Below are 14331 nucleotides of genomic sequence, written 5' to 3'. Positions count from 1 at the left end.
GGGGGATGCATTTTAAGGAAAAGAAACTCACTTCCATACTGTCTAGAGTTGGTGTCCAACACCGGCGTGGTTTGGGGTATCATCCCCAAACTAGTGGCCAGGTAGAGGTCTCTAATCGTGAACTGAAAGAGATCTTGTCTAAAGTAGTTTCTAAATCACGGAAGGACTGGAGTCTTAAGCTAGATGACACATTATGGGCTTATAGAACTGCCTTTAAGACGCCAATTGGTGCATCACCTTATAGGTTAGTTTATGGGAAATCGTGTCACTTACCTGTTGAGCTGGAATGTAAGGCCTGGTGGGCAATTCGTGAGCTTAATTATGATCCTAAATTGTGTGGTCAGAATCGTCTTTTGCAGCTTGATGAATTAGAGGAGTTTAGGCTCAATGCCTATGACAGCTCACGCATTTACAAGGAAAAGACGAAGAGATGGCATGACAAAAGGATCCTACCTCGGGAGTTTCATGTGGGGCAGAAGGTGTTGCTGTTTAATGCCCGGTTGAGACTGTTTCCTGGCAAGTCAAGTCCGGTGGAGTGGTCCATACACAAAGGATACTGTTACCAAATTTGGATCCGTGGAGCTTGAAGATTCCGAGGGCCACAGATTCAAGGTGAATGGCCAATACGTGAAGCATTACCATGAGGCGAATGAAGCGGACAACCGCGTTGAAGTCTTGCGCTTCGACGAGCTCGATGCGCCAGTTACTTGATACCAGAAAGGTCGTGCGGGACCTATTAAACCAGCGCTCTCCGGGAGGCAGCCCGGACAGTTTTATTTATGCTTTTGTTGAACTATTTGTTTTAATTGTTTTATTTGTTTTCCTTAGCTTTACGTCGAACTTTAGACGCTGCTTCCCGAACAATTTTTGTGCCTTCCTTGCCTTTATGCGTCTTTTACAGGCAGAAGTCACTCGATCGAAGGGATTTGGTGTTCGATCGAGCACTTTCTGACGCGGCTGCTACTCGATCGAGGGGTGATGTCCTCGATCGACCAGATCCCTACCGTGCTTACTCGATCGAGTGATGCTTTGTGCTCGATCGAGTCCACTCATGTTTGTGAAACATTCGATCGAGCTGTTCCAGTGCTCGATCGAAGGGTAATGACCTCCACTACTGTTTTGCGTCTATAAAGCCACTGTTTGACTTTCTTTGACCTCCCATGTTCATGGTCGGTTTGGGGAGGTCCCGCTATATGACGTTTTGTAAGTTTTTCCAACTCCACTTCTCCTTTCCCTTTCAGTTTGCGTTTCTTCCCCTATTTTTGGTACAATGAGGGCATTGTACGGTTTGGTTTGGGGAGGTATGCATCCATATCTGTGTCTGCACGTTTATTTCTTGCATTTTTGCCTGCACGTTTATTTATCTCCGCATGCATTGTTGTTTTAATTAATAATTAATTCTAAAAATCATAAAAAAAATCATAAAATTCAAAAAAATCATAAAATTCAAAAATTTTCAAAATTTTCATGTTTAAATTGAGTCGGAACGTTTGAACATTGACGCTACATTGAACCCTTATTTTGAGCCTTGCATTTTCTTGACATTTAGCTGGCATGTTTATGTGCATAATCTACGAGTTTTTATTTCTCTCTTATCTGAACGAATAGACTTGATTCCTATGTCGGCAAGCTACATTACATTCTGAGGTTAGAGCTCTATAAACTGGTGACATTCATGACCGGTTTCATTTAGGATGTGAGTAGTACTCTCTTTAAGACATGTAACATCAATTTGCACGAGCATGAGTCCAGTCTTCTTAATACCTGTATGCATTCGGTCTGTGGATGGTGACACGTGTTAGGAGAGGCAGTTCCCCTTGTTTCATTCTACCCATGAGCCTCACATAGCCAAATTGCCTTTTGTCCTAACAACTACTTTCTATAATATTTCCTACCCTAGCTAAGCTAGTAACGAGTAGTTTTTGGAATGTGTTATTGCAATATGGTTATTTCATCTGATTTCAGAAGATGGTGGAAGAATTAAAGGGAAAGAAAAGAAAATGTGTTGAATTGAAAAAAAAAAGAAAAAAAAAACGAAAAAGGAAAGAAAGCGAAAAAAAAGAGACAGAAAAAAAATTCAAATGAAAAAAAAAGAGAATGAAAGAAGAAAAGAATGAGAATTGCATTGTTTCACACTCCCATGCCTTATTTATATCCCTGGGGAGTTGACGACTTTTGGTCTTGTGAGTTTAGTGCATAATTTTGCACCGTTTTATCTTGCTGCTATGAGTATGAAGTGGGATGCAGTCTATATTCGGATCCGTTGTTACTAGCCTAGCTTTTAACCCCACATATCCAAATTTATTTTGGCCCTTTCTTACCCATTACCTCACTAACCCAAATGTAAGTCCTCGGCACGTGTCTTGGTCACTAGTATGGTTGGAATGCGTATGTACGGTTGTAGAGACTCTATTCATGTTAGCTGCATGCATGTTCTTATAGGTCGAGTTAGGTGAGTGTCTTTCTTCTTCCTATCTTTCACATATATACTCACCCTGTACCTGATTTTGAGTGACGAACGACCCGTGAGAGTCCGACACCTTTGAATCTTGCAAGGTCGACAGCTCAGTAAGCTTGAAATATTAATTTAACTCGTTTGCACTTTTTGGTTGCCGCTTTGTCATTTTGTTGCATTAAATTGGTTCTGATGGATGATTTGTAGCTGATGCGTTGGTCCCGTTCTATTGTTCACCCTTAGTTGCATTCATATTTGCTTGGGGACAAGCAAAGGTTTGGTTTGGGGAGATTTGATGCGTGTCTTTTATATAAGGTTTTCACCTCATTTTTACACGCATTTCTATGCTTTTATGTAGCATCCGACTACAAATACCCCGAACACTCTACTTTGGTCCGTTTATTGTAATTTGCGAGAAATGACCGAGGAGGAGCTAAATCGAGCCTTAATTGTCCCAATCGTATGCATTCATGGGAAATAAGGAGCCGGAGCTTAGGAATCTTACACTTGGAGGACGTATGAGCTGAGTCAAGGAAGGAATTCAAGTCCTGGTGTGCTTTAGTGCTCGATCGAATGCTTTCTACATTCAAGCCGCTCGATCGACTGGTTGGAGGAGTCGATCGAGGAAGTTCATACAGCGATGCTCGATCGAGAGGTTGCCCTAGCTCGATCGAGTGACTTGGTGTTCGATCGAGTAATCTCTCTGCTCGATCGAGAGGATTTCGTGTGTTTTTGGTTCATTTCCGCCTAATCCTTTATGGGCTTTTGTAATCAGTTCATAGATTAGGTTTAAGGTGTTTTTACAAAGATAAGACTCGAGGAGAACATTACGTTATCTGCGATCTCCTTTACTACGTACATTTCTCACTTTTACTTTTATCACGATTCTTGATTCTTATTCACTACTTCGCTACTCGAATTCGGTATTATCGATCTATTTATTCCTTATTCGTTTTTATTACTTTAATCCCTTTTCTTTCTTTTCTTTTTACTTGTTCAATCAATTAGATCATTCACCATGTTTAGTTTGAATTGTTGGGTTATCGTAATTGTTAATCTGATAGTTATGAGTAGCTAATTCCCTTTGCTAAGACTATAGGGGATCCATGATTTGAAGGGAGAGTAATCGAATTCTCAAGTTATGCTAGTATCGTCCATGTTGTTAAATGCTACATATAATTGTAATTGCCTAATTGAGTCGACGCAATTAGACCCTTATTCTTAGTGGATCTTGACCTGGACCGAAAGGTTGGAAGGGGGAGACTAGTAGCGAGCAATAGAGTATTGCAGCGAGGACGAAAGTTAAACTGTTTACACTTTAGGGTGAATTAAGGACCGAAAGGTGACGTTCGCTACCCCTTGACTGTATCTTTGCATTGATTTGGGATCTAGATTACTCGACCGGACGATTGTGGTGAACCGCTTGTCTTAGCTATTCTCTTTTATCTGTTAACCCTCTTCCTTTTATTTCTCTTTTCCTCACTCTGTTAGTTTAGAAATCACAATTTTATAACCCCCAATTTTGGTTACTTAGACGAGCCTAGTTTTAGCAGCCAATTTCCTACCTCTCTGTGGATTCGACCCGACTTCCCTAGCTATATTAGTTAGTTGGCCAGTTGGTTATTTTTGACAGGTACGCGACAGACGTGTCAGTAGTACTCCTTATGAGGCATGTCACATAAATGTGCATAAATATGAACTTGATCTTCTTAATACTTGTACGCATTAGGTCTATGGTTAGTTGACACATGTGGTAGAGGTTTCCCCTTATTCATTTTGCCCATGAACTCCACACTGCCAAAAATACCTTTTTTTGTCCCATTTACTACATCCTACACTTAGCCTGCCTTGGTCAAGCTAGTAGTCTGTGTTCTTGGGGTTGTTACTCATTTTTGGTGGCATATGCTCTGTTCGAGATAATATTGGGAAGATGAAAAGAAAAGAAAGAAAGAAAGAAATAGAAAAGAAGAAAAAAAAAAAGAGTTCTGTACTGTTTAAGCAGTCGGTCGACTGCCCTTATAGGTCGATCGACCAAGGTTCGAGAAAGAAAAAAGAGTCAATTCGCATATTCAATCTTTATCTTTTGGCGATTTTTGCTCCCATGTATTATTCATATTTTTATGGGGAGTTAGTTGATTACTTTTATCTCTGGAAATTGTGAGATTTGTGCTTGCTATAGCACCGTTTCTGTTGATTATGAGCAAGAAGTTGGATGTTGCCATTTGGTTCTGTTTTGGTACTAGCTTGATCACCTGTACCTCCACTTTACCATAAAACGTTTTGCCTCTTCTTACCCATACCTCACATTTCCATATTTATACCTCGGCATGTGTCATGGTCTTCTGTTGGTTGGAATGCGTATGTACGGTTGTAGAGATTATTTTCATATTAGACTGCAGGCATGTTCTTATAGGTCGTAGTTATGTGAGCGTCATTACATTCACTTCTTTTTATCTTACATATATTCACCTATACTTATTGAGTGATTTGAGCGACCCGTGAGAGTCCAATTTGATGAGTCTCTACAGTTGACGGTTCAGTAGTTTTAACGGCTCCATAACTCGTTTGCATGATTCATTTGCTAATTGATTGTTGATTATGCATTAAATTGGTTTAGGCTCTACATGTTACATTTCGCTCTGAGATTGTACTCGTTCCATTAGGTCATTAGATCGAGTCTAGTTCTTGCTTGGGGACAAGCAAGGGTTTGGTTTGGGGAAGTTTGATGCGTGTCTTTTATATGATGTTTTACATCCCATTTTACACGCATTTCAGAGCTCATTCACGTAGTTTATGCTACATTTCTCCCTATTTCCGTCTACTTCCGTATTTTTGTACATTATTGCAGAAATGTGAAGAATCCAGCGGAAATCAAGCTAAATTCGTCCCCGAGTATCCTGCATTGCATTTATTTGGCGTGAAGTATTCACCCGAGGAACGAGCTTGGTGCGCAATTCAAGGCCCAAAAGACAAGTCCACGAGTTTATAGAAGTCAAGTAGCAGCTCGATCAGTCGATCGACCACTGCCATCAGTCGATCGACCAATCATCGGGTTCCAGAAGCTACTGTTTACTGGAGACCAGTCGATCGACCAAACTGCTATTCCATACGAGAATTAAATTAAAAGACTGAGGATGCATAAGCCCACTATGTTTTAGGTTTTGGAAATAAAAGTTACGTATGTTTGCTATATAACGTAACATAAACATTCAGTTTAGGTATCTCAATTTTTACTCAAGTTTTCATACAATAATATTTAGTTTTGGAATTAGGGTTTGGATTATTGCTAAGCATTGGATCTTTGGTTCTTATTCCTAATCTTTCCTCTGCAAATTCGGTATCCATCTGTCCTAATTTCAGTTTATTGTTTTAGTTGTTCATTAGTATAGAATTGCTAGCTAGATTCCCGCAACCAATTCATTGTTCATGTTAATTGTTTACTTTATCGTTTCAAGCATGAATTCAGTAGTTAGTTTCATCATCGTTATTATTGTTTTTACCCTTAGCATGAGTAGCTAGATTATTTGTGCTAGGATGCAGGCGAGTTATAGCATAGGCGGCAATAGATTGAACACGGCCTGATTCGCGTGTCAGTCGATCGACTGACATTCTTGGTCGATCGACTGACCTCGTGAGGTTACCCTTCGTTTTAATTGATTTTAATGTTGTATTTAACGAATCGAATGCATGCGACCAGTTAGATGCTTAATTTATGACTGACCCATTAGATCGAAAGATAGGGAAAGTTATTAGATCACCAATTAAAATGACTAAACTGTGCTGAGATCGAAAGATAGGTATAGTTTAGACCGTTAGTCACTCTTCGGACGAGAGTCGATATTAGTGATATTAGGGACCTATAGCGAGATCGAAAGATGCTATTTGTTAAGAGTGGACCGAGAGGACCTCTTGTTTCCCGCCTCACTTGTGTTCGATTTAGACCATTTAGTATCTTTGCCGAAGCTGTAATGAACCGACCATCCTAGTACCCCTTCCTTTATCTGTTTAATCCGTCTTTTTAAGTTTATTGTCTTTATTCACTCTTAGCTGTAGACCAATTCAAATCAAACCCCCCCCCCCCCCACTTTATCGTTACCTTAGACTAGAATTAGACAACTAGAATTTACATCTGCCTCTCTGTGGTTCGACCCGACTGCCGCTAGTTATAGTTGTAGTTGGAAATTATAAATCTTATTTTTGACACCTCACGACGGGTATCAATCTTCATGAAAAAAATGAAGACATATTCATTTATCATGTAGGAAAGACAACAAATAATGAGACCGGAGAAATAAAGCATGTTGTCACTTTCGACCAGAAAGCGAGGTCGATATATTGTACATGTCGGATGTACACACAAGTTGGTATACTTTGTAGCCACAACTTGCGTATCATGAATATACATTGTTTGAAGGACATACCTAAGCAATACATACTTAAGAGGTGGACAAAGGAAGCAACATCAACAACATCCAGTAACCCACATAGCCACTTGTTGCGAAAAGACAACATCTCAACTTATGTGTGGAGAAATCAAATGACAAGAAATTTCAACGAACTTATTTCATCCTCACACTGTAACAGCAACAGTAGACAATATTTGGAAGAAGCATATCGAACAACAAAAGAGCTTGTAGATAATGAAATAGGCTGTATCGGAAATGAACAATGTGATCCTTTGCACAGTGGAGAAGGTAATGTTGTGGGCATCCAAAATCCTATGAATTCTAGAAAGGCAGGTCAAAGAAATAAACGGCGAAAATCGACGATGGAGAAAATAAACAACATTGTGAGAGGACGAAAAGCTAAGAGTTTTCGAGTTGCAAATCATACAAGAAGAATTGCAGAAGCTTCAGTTCAGGTAATTGTTCGTTAGCGAATGCAGTGGTTATATCATGTGAATGTTCAAATTCACATTTGTGAATATCACTTAATTACATTGTGAATATGTTATTTTACCGTTATGGTGCCTTAACATATTTTTTAATCGTTTTTCATTGGTGATTTTGGAGACTGATATCAACGAAGTAGTTGGGGATGGTTACCTTGTGCATCCATCTAATGGTGGTCCACGATTAATACCAATTCCAACAGATGATCAATATCCAAGAGTGTAGTTGATGAATATTCCTACGGAGACTTACGTCCAAACCGCATGTTCAGCTGCATCAATATCCCAGAGTTTTACAATCCCGCAAGATCAATACTTTTACAGCAACGTGTAATAGATTTTAACCCCTTACGAAGTGCTCTACACTTTCTTCTGTTGACATATTTACTTTACTCTTGGATGTTATTAATTATTAGTGTAAATATTTTTGATATTTTTGTTGGTAAATAGTAATGATCATGTGCAGTATTTATAACTTAAGAATATGATTTATCATATTCGTAAGCAATAGTATTTTTCATGAATATGACGTTCGCATATTCATCTTAGTGGAGAGACATACGTATGCATCAGAGTTTGCGCATATTTATCAATTTTACTGAAATGTTCAACAATACGGATAACTACACTCCAGCGTTATTGGGACTTTTGACATATTCACTTCGTCATACGAACGGACACATTCACCCTGAATCCCTGATGCCCTCTCATATTCATATCTTACTTAGTTTCAAAGCACAAGTTTTATGTCAATATAAGGTTCACACATATTCATTACGTTGTACTGCATTATTCGTCAATTTGTATTGTCTTTCTCACCAATTTTATATGAACTTTTTAAATGATCCGAAATGCCACATTCACTGTTACTTAAATATTCAACAATACAACTATACTCCAACGTTATTGGGACTTTTGACATATTCACTTCGTCATATGAACACATCCACCCTGATGCCCTGTCATATTCATATTTATACTTAATAGATTTAAAGCACAATTTTTATGTTAGTATCGGGTTCATACATATTCATTACGTTGTACTGCGTTATTCATCAATTTGTATTCACTGTTGGCTATTCTACCAATCCGTTCAACATCTTTTAAATTGAATCATGCATTCATTCATAGTGATACTTTGGGAACAAAGACTGTTATTAACCTATACATCACTAATTAAGTAGCCATCAACAACATTGTTCCAAAGAAAACCAAAAACTTTAAATTTGTTCCTGCCAAAATGGTTTCAACAATTCAAAAGCAATAACCAATCGCGTTGACTTCATTACACTTCCCTTCCATATTCAAGTATGAACATTACCCTTTAAAGCAACGGCCTTTTCTTCAATTCTCATCCTCCTCCTATTTTCTTGATTTAGAATTATTGATGCACAATACCTACTACGTAGATTCTTCAGTATACGATCCTACATATTTTTAAAAATCCATTCAATATTAGAATATGTAATATTAAAGATGAAAAAAACATTACGGAAGTAATACGAACTCACAATATTATTCTTAAAGCCACTTTCCCATTTATCAGAGGTCCCCAAGTATGTCTCCATATGCCGCATGATATATACACCACAATCATCATGTTTTCGTGAAATTTTCCAAGGCATGTTTACCACGTACGTCGGAAAATCACTAGCATCATTAGCCCTTTCATCCTTTTTCTTTACCATGAAAGATACAAATGAATCCCTCTGGAACATGGACATGTTAAACGTAAAATGGAAGTTAAGTGATATAGACACAAATAATGTCACTAAAAAAAGAAGGGAAATGAATACTCACGATTATTTCTGGCGTGTTGCCATACTTTTTTCTCATGTAAACTCCATCTGAAATTTCTTGGTCGTCCAAGATATGGATGGCTTGCTTCTTAAAATGAATACAAACAACATAATAATGGCCAGAATCATGTATAACAAAGAAAACCTACAAAAAAAAAAGCAATGTAAGCCATATTCACCAATGACAAATAACATATTCATAAATATTCATCAACAGATTTACAACAGACACCATATCCAATGTTGTTGTGTCTGGTTCTTGACTAGCTTGAAGCTCACTCTCAATCTTTTCGCAAAACCCTTCAACATTATATCCTTTCTTACCCACGTTTGTTAATATACTCTGACAACCAACACAAGCATGTAAAAAAATGATTCATTAAAAACGTTTAATATGGCACTAAACGAATGACATTCACTTAAAAAACAATCAATTCGGACATCTTACATGACATGTTGGAGAGAATTGAAGAAGAATCATTTGGGTGAACTTTCTGAGCATTTCCTCTCCTCCAAATTTAGTAAGCGACACCATACACTCAAGACAGAGCTGCATAAATGCTGGTCCCCTACCAATGAAGATAGACCTTTTCGTGTACAAGATAAATAATTATCAAAGTACATCTCCCTTGAAATTAGAAAATCACAAGATATATTAGCTATGTCACCGTGATAAACTCATAAACTCGATATTACGGGCAAATCAAATGTTTTCAAAAACTTACTCATTCTCATCTCCATTGTTAACAACATAAGCCACAACGCTCTTTTGAAAAGTTGTCAAATCTTTCAATGGATCAACATATCGTAAACAATAAGGTGACCGCATTGTAGGTGGAAGATTTTTTTGGTGCCTGGACCGAAGAACCATTTGTGTTTTAGGTTCATTTCTACCGATGCAAGAGTCAGCTTCATGTTCACGAGTATCGTATGTGCAAGAATTAGTTTCTGGTTGTTCATCAGCAGTTTCAGCACCTTCATTATTTTTTTCACCATCATCTTCATTGTTTAGGTCACTACTGATTCCTAAACTAAAACTAGGCATCGTAGGGTCAGGCATCCTTTTTCTCTTCTTCTTCATCCCAAGTCGTTGAATAACTTGAAAGTATTCCATAAATTCATCTGAATTAAAGACTTCGTCATCTTCACTGTCAAGTCTTGCATGATCATCATTTGTATCCTCCCCACTTACTTCACCTGATTTCTCTTCCAACGAATGAGAACTCTCACCACCCATATGAACGACATGCTCAGGCATTTTTTAAAAAAAGTAAAGTTACTGCTGGGAAAGAACTTAGAGGCCTCATTCATCACTTCATTCCACTCTAGAACACTTGAAGATAATTTTTTGTTTACAGCCATCACTTTTTCAATGTACACCTACATAATAAGGAAAAAAATTGTTATTGTAACTGACATTTTCATATTACAAGAATAGCATAAATACAGGACTACCCATATTTCATAATATACAACTACCATATTCATGCCTATAAATACACCCTAATCATTTCATAGAATACATATTCCCGCTTTATGAATGTCATATTCATATGTTATAACAATCCATTCAAACGACTACCTCCACAGTAGCGTATTCCCTGAATTAAGCTATCATATTCAACAAATTAAGTTGACATGTTCATAACATTTTGCTAATATATATTTGAGAAGGACATTCAAAGAACCGACTGATATATTTTCTACTATTCAATAGAAATATAAGTGTTACCTTCTTATCATTATGTATTTGGGAAGAACTCGTTCCTTGGTCACCTCGCCCTTTACGTTCACCAATATCAGTACTTGGGGGTATTATATCAACGTCTACACTTGGGCCACCTTCACTCTGGTTGTCAAGTGTTGGGAGGTTCATCAGAATTTGATTCAGTCGTACAAAGTCTTGATCAGGAACACACCCTAATTGGTGTAATTTTATCAAATTCATACGAGGCACCACGTAACCTTGTCCATAACCATCTTCTCTTAATTCAGCGTCCCTCCTTTCTGTGACCTTCTTATCGTCCCAACCCGACAAAATAGGGAATTTTCTTTCAAAGGTTCTGCTTTCAAATTCAACTCTATCTAAATAGCATAACTACAAAATTCAAAAATTAAATATCAATCAAAGAAAAAAATGAAGAAAACATTATTATAAAAATTTATTGTGAACCAACTTACTAGAACTACGATGAGAGGTCCACAGAAGAACCCCGACGGATTCTTTCTAAATTCTTTCACAGCTTTAACCAAGGCTCGAATCACATATTGACACCAATTAAAGTTGCAGATTTGTGACGGTTCTAACAATGACATTAGTAGTTTGTAGTTACAATGTCTTGCTTGGTGCCCATAAAGCAGAGAAGAAAAAGTATATATAACAAAGTCGACTTTGAAGTCGTCATCATGCCCATGATTTAAAATTTCGTTAGGCATCTTTGTTGTAACAGGTGCTGTCACACCTTTACTAACCCCCCAACGTCTCTTCCATTTTAAAATTGAGTCTTGAACAACCTCATCGTTACCTCTATCTTTAGCTTCCTCAACATATTTTGGACCACATGATAATTTAAGTGCTAGATAAACATCGACTTCGGTAATGCGAAATGATGAATTAGGCGCCAATGTTAGTTCTAAAGAATAAGGATTAATATTTCGCACTAACCACATACCCAGGTTTCCGCAAATTTGTGTAATCTCCAACTCCAGAAGACACCCAAAACCAATTTCATTTACAGCTTCTCTCTGCTTTGGACTCAATCTTTTGATAAAATTCTGGAAGTTAGCTATGCAAAGCCTCGTTCTAAGAGACGTAGGAATACCTCGCTTTCCACGACTTTTTGTGCGCCTGCCCAGACTTTTATTGCTGACCGCTATTTCCTTTGACGCTGGATCTTCATTCTCATCAACAGCCGTTATTTCTTTTGACGCTACATATTCATTCTCATCAACATCATCGCCCTCCTCCTCCTCCTCCTCCTCACCTTCACTGTCACTAATACGCTCATCCTCATCCCCATCCTCATCCCCATCCCCATCCCCATTACTACAATCCTCATCACTATAATCATCATCATCATCGCCATCTTCGTCTCCATTTTCATCTTCCTTTTCACTTTCATCTTCGGACATATCTTCCATATTTTCCCTCGTATTGTTCCATTCAACTTCATCATCTTCTAAGTCATCGTTAGTACTGTTATTTTTCTTTTTCAAGGTCACGTCTTCCTTTGTTTTGCGCCGAACCTCTTTAGCTCTACATTCTTCATCTGTATTGTTGTTTCTGGCACAAGCACTGCACCATAAATCATGAAACAAAAAGACATTTTTGCACCATTGAGTTGTTGAATTCACACGCAAATTCATCTCATATTCACACCTCATAATAAGTTGACATATTAATAAACTTCAATTAATCATGCAAAAAAAACCCGATAAAGAACTATTCCGTATTAATTACTCAAACTGACAAATGCTCTATTTTCACACCATATGTCTGTCATATTCATACTAATAACTATGATCGTCAAACAGATTGAGTACCTTGTTCAGAATAGGTTTATCAACTATTCACACCGTCTATTACTCGTATTCATGATTATTCAATATTCACGGCATATTTATGTCAAATTCACGATAATGAATTATCATAGTCACAAAACTTAATCACCTAATTCACAATGCATCGATGACATATTCACCAATCATATCATTCATTTTCATAGTTGTGCATATTCGCAACATTATTAATCATATTCATAATAAAGAACTACCATATTCACGAAATCTGCTCTCCCAATTCACAATAGTTTGATGACATATTCACACCAATATCATTCATATTCACAATAGTTATTTCATCTTCACAACATAAATATATAACATTTGCACTAAAAAACTATCTTACTCATCAAGATTACCGTATTCAAACTAGTTTGAGCATATATTCACACCGTTTTTCCTTCATATCTACCGGCGTTTTTATATTCACAACATATGTGTCACATAGTCACAATATTTTTAAAAATCATTCAATTGATTGATTACCTATTAAAGCCATTTCTATAAATTGCATATTGATTACATATACACAATTGATTGCTTATATATATCCAATATTCACAATCTACAGCTATACTCGACTGATATTCACAATTTGAAGGTATATAAGATAAATAATATCAAAAAAACTCACCGTTTTAATCCTCCACGAGTTTTCATTGAAGTGTATCCCAAAATCACCTAATATAGCAATATAAAAAATTGAATATTGACAAAGAAACATAAAATTAAGTCAATTAACATTTAAGGCTTTGATGTAGTAGTTGAACACATACCTGATCAGACGATTAAAAACAATTAGAGATGCATAAATTTCTTTGATTTTGTGAATATAGGGAGAGAAGGTTTAATCGAATCAAGAAAATAGGGATTTTTGGGTTTGTGGTAACTGATTTGTTAGTGAAGAGTAAAATGAGGGAGTTGGGTGGGTGGTTTTCATATTTGACGGGATTTTTTAGTTTTTTTCTATTTTTTTTGTTTTTTAAAAAAAGGGGATAAGGAGTATGGAGAACTATACTCCCGGGAGTATAGTCTAAGAATCACACTTTTCCATTTCATTTTTACAATTCCAGAACAAAGTATCCCCTTATTTTTCATCCCCAACCTCTAGATCTTTCCTAACCACCAACAATCTGCCACCCTAACCTTATCAGCCGACTTTTGGAACAACTACATTTGAACCCCACCTGACAAAGAGGTTTCGATAACTTCTTGAATTGTAAATTCAATAAAGCGTAGGAATTGAAAATTCAAAAACTATATGAATCATCGTTGTTCATTTTGGAAAGAATTCCATCTGTTTAACTCAATTTCCACATGTATAAAATTGGAAAATTGATGTCATAATTTAGGCGGATATTAGTAAAACTCCGTTCTATTAGTTTTTAGCTTCTTATACCATATAAGAAGTTGAAAATATCAACAGAATAAAACTCTTGTAAAATTCACAGTACCAATTGGTTGTCTTTGTAGTCTCTTTGGTCCAGAGGCGAAGCTACCTTCTGGCCGAATGGGCCATGGCCTAGGTAGCATTTTCAAGGTTAATTAACAAATAGTAATAAGTAGAGCATTGATCTTCAGTTAGTAAAGCGGTAAACACACTAGTGCGAAGTAAACCTCTGATC

At 37.1% G+C, this 14331-nt stretch overlaps 1 protein-coding gene across 1 annotated transcript; it reads right to left on the bottom strand.

Annotated features, from left to right (window-relative positions):
• Positions 1-8447: 8447 nt before the first annotated feature.
• Positions 8448-13747, bottom strand: LOC141633985 (uncharacterized). Its single transcript, XM_074446324.1, has 10 exons — positions 13483-13747; positions 13341-13387; positions 11327-12440; positions 10878-11243; positions 9871-10525; positions 9594-9773; positions 9378-9488; positions 9147-9290; positions 8858-9055; positions 8448-8773 (listed from the first exon to the last, which is right to left on the bottom strand). The coding sequence occupies exons 2-5, from the start codon at positions 13364-13366 to the stop codon at positions 10334-10336; spliced, it is 1698 nt and encodes a 565-aa protein (XP_074302425.1). The 5' UTR covers positions 13367-13387; positions 13483-13747; the 3' UTR covers positions 8448-8773; positions 8858-9055; positions 9147-9290; positions 9378-9488; positions 9594-9773; positions 9871-10333.
• Positions 13748-14331: the final 584 nt, after the last annotated feature.

Source organism: Silene latifolia, chromosome Y (assembly GCF_048544455.1).
Source record: "Silene latifolia isolate original U9 population chromosome Y, ASM4854445v1, whole genome shotgun sequence".
Classification (NCBI taxonomy): domain Eukaryota; kingdom Viridiplantae; phylum Streptophyta; class Magnoliopsida; order Caryophyllales; family Caryophyllaceae; genus Silene; species Silene latifolia.
This window is presented reverse-complemented; position numbering and strand designations above follow the sequence as displayed.

Bases quoted from the DNA above. Each gene is read 5' to 3' on its own strand.
- LOC141633985 (XM_074446324.1), bottom strand. From the start codon at position 13,366: ATGAAAACTCGTGGAGGATTAAAACG. The intron at 12,441-13,340 runs GTGAGTTTTTTT...TTTATGGTGCAG, and splicing joins ACTCGTGGAGGATTAAAACG to TGCTTGTGCCAGAAACAACA. The intron at 11,244-11,326 runs GTAAGTTGGTTC...TGAATTTTGTAG, and splicing joins GACCTCTCATCGTAGTTCTA to TTATGCTATTTAGATAGAGT.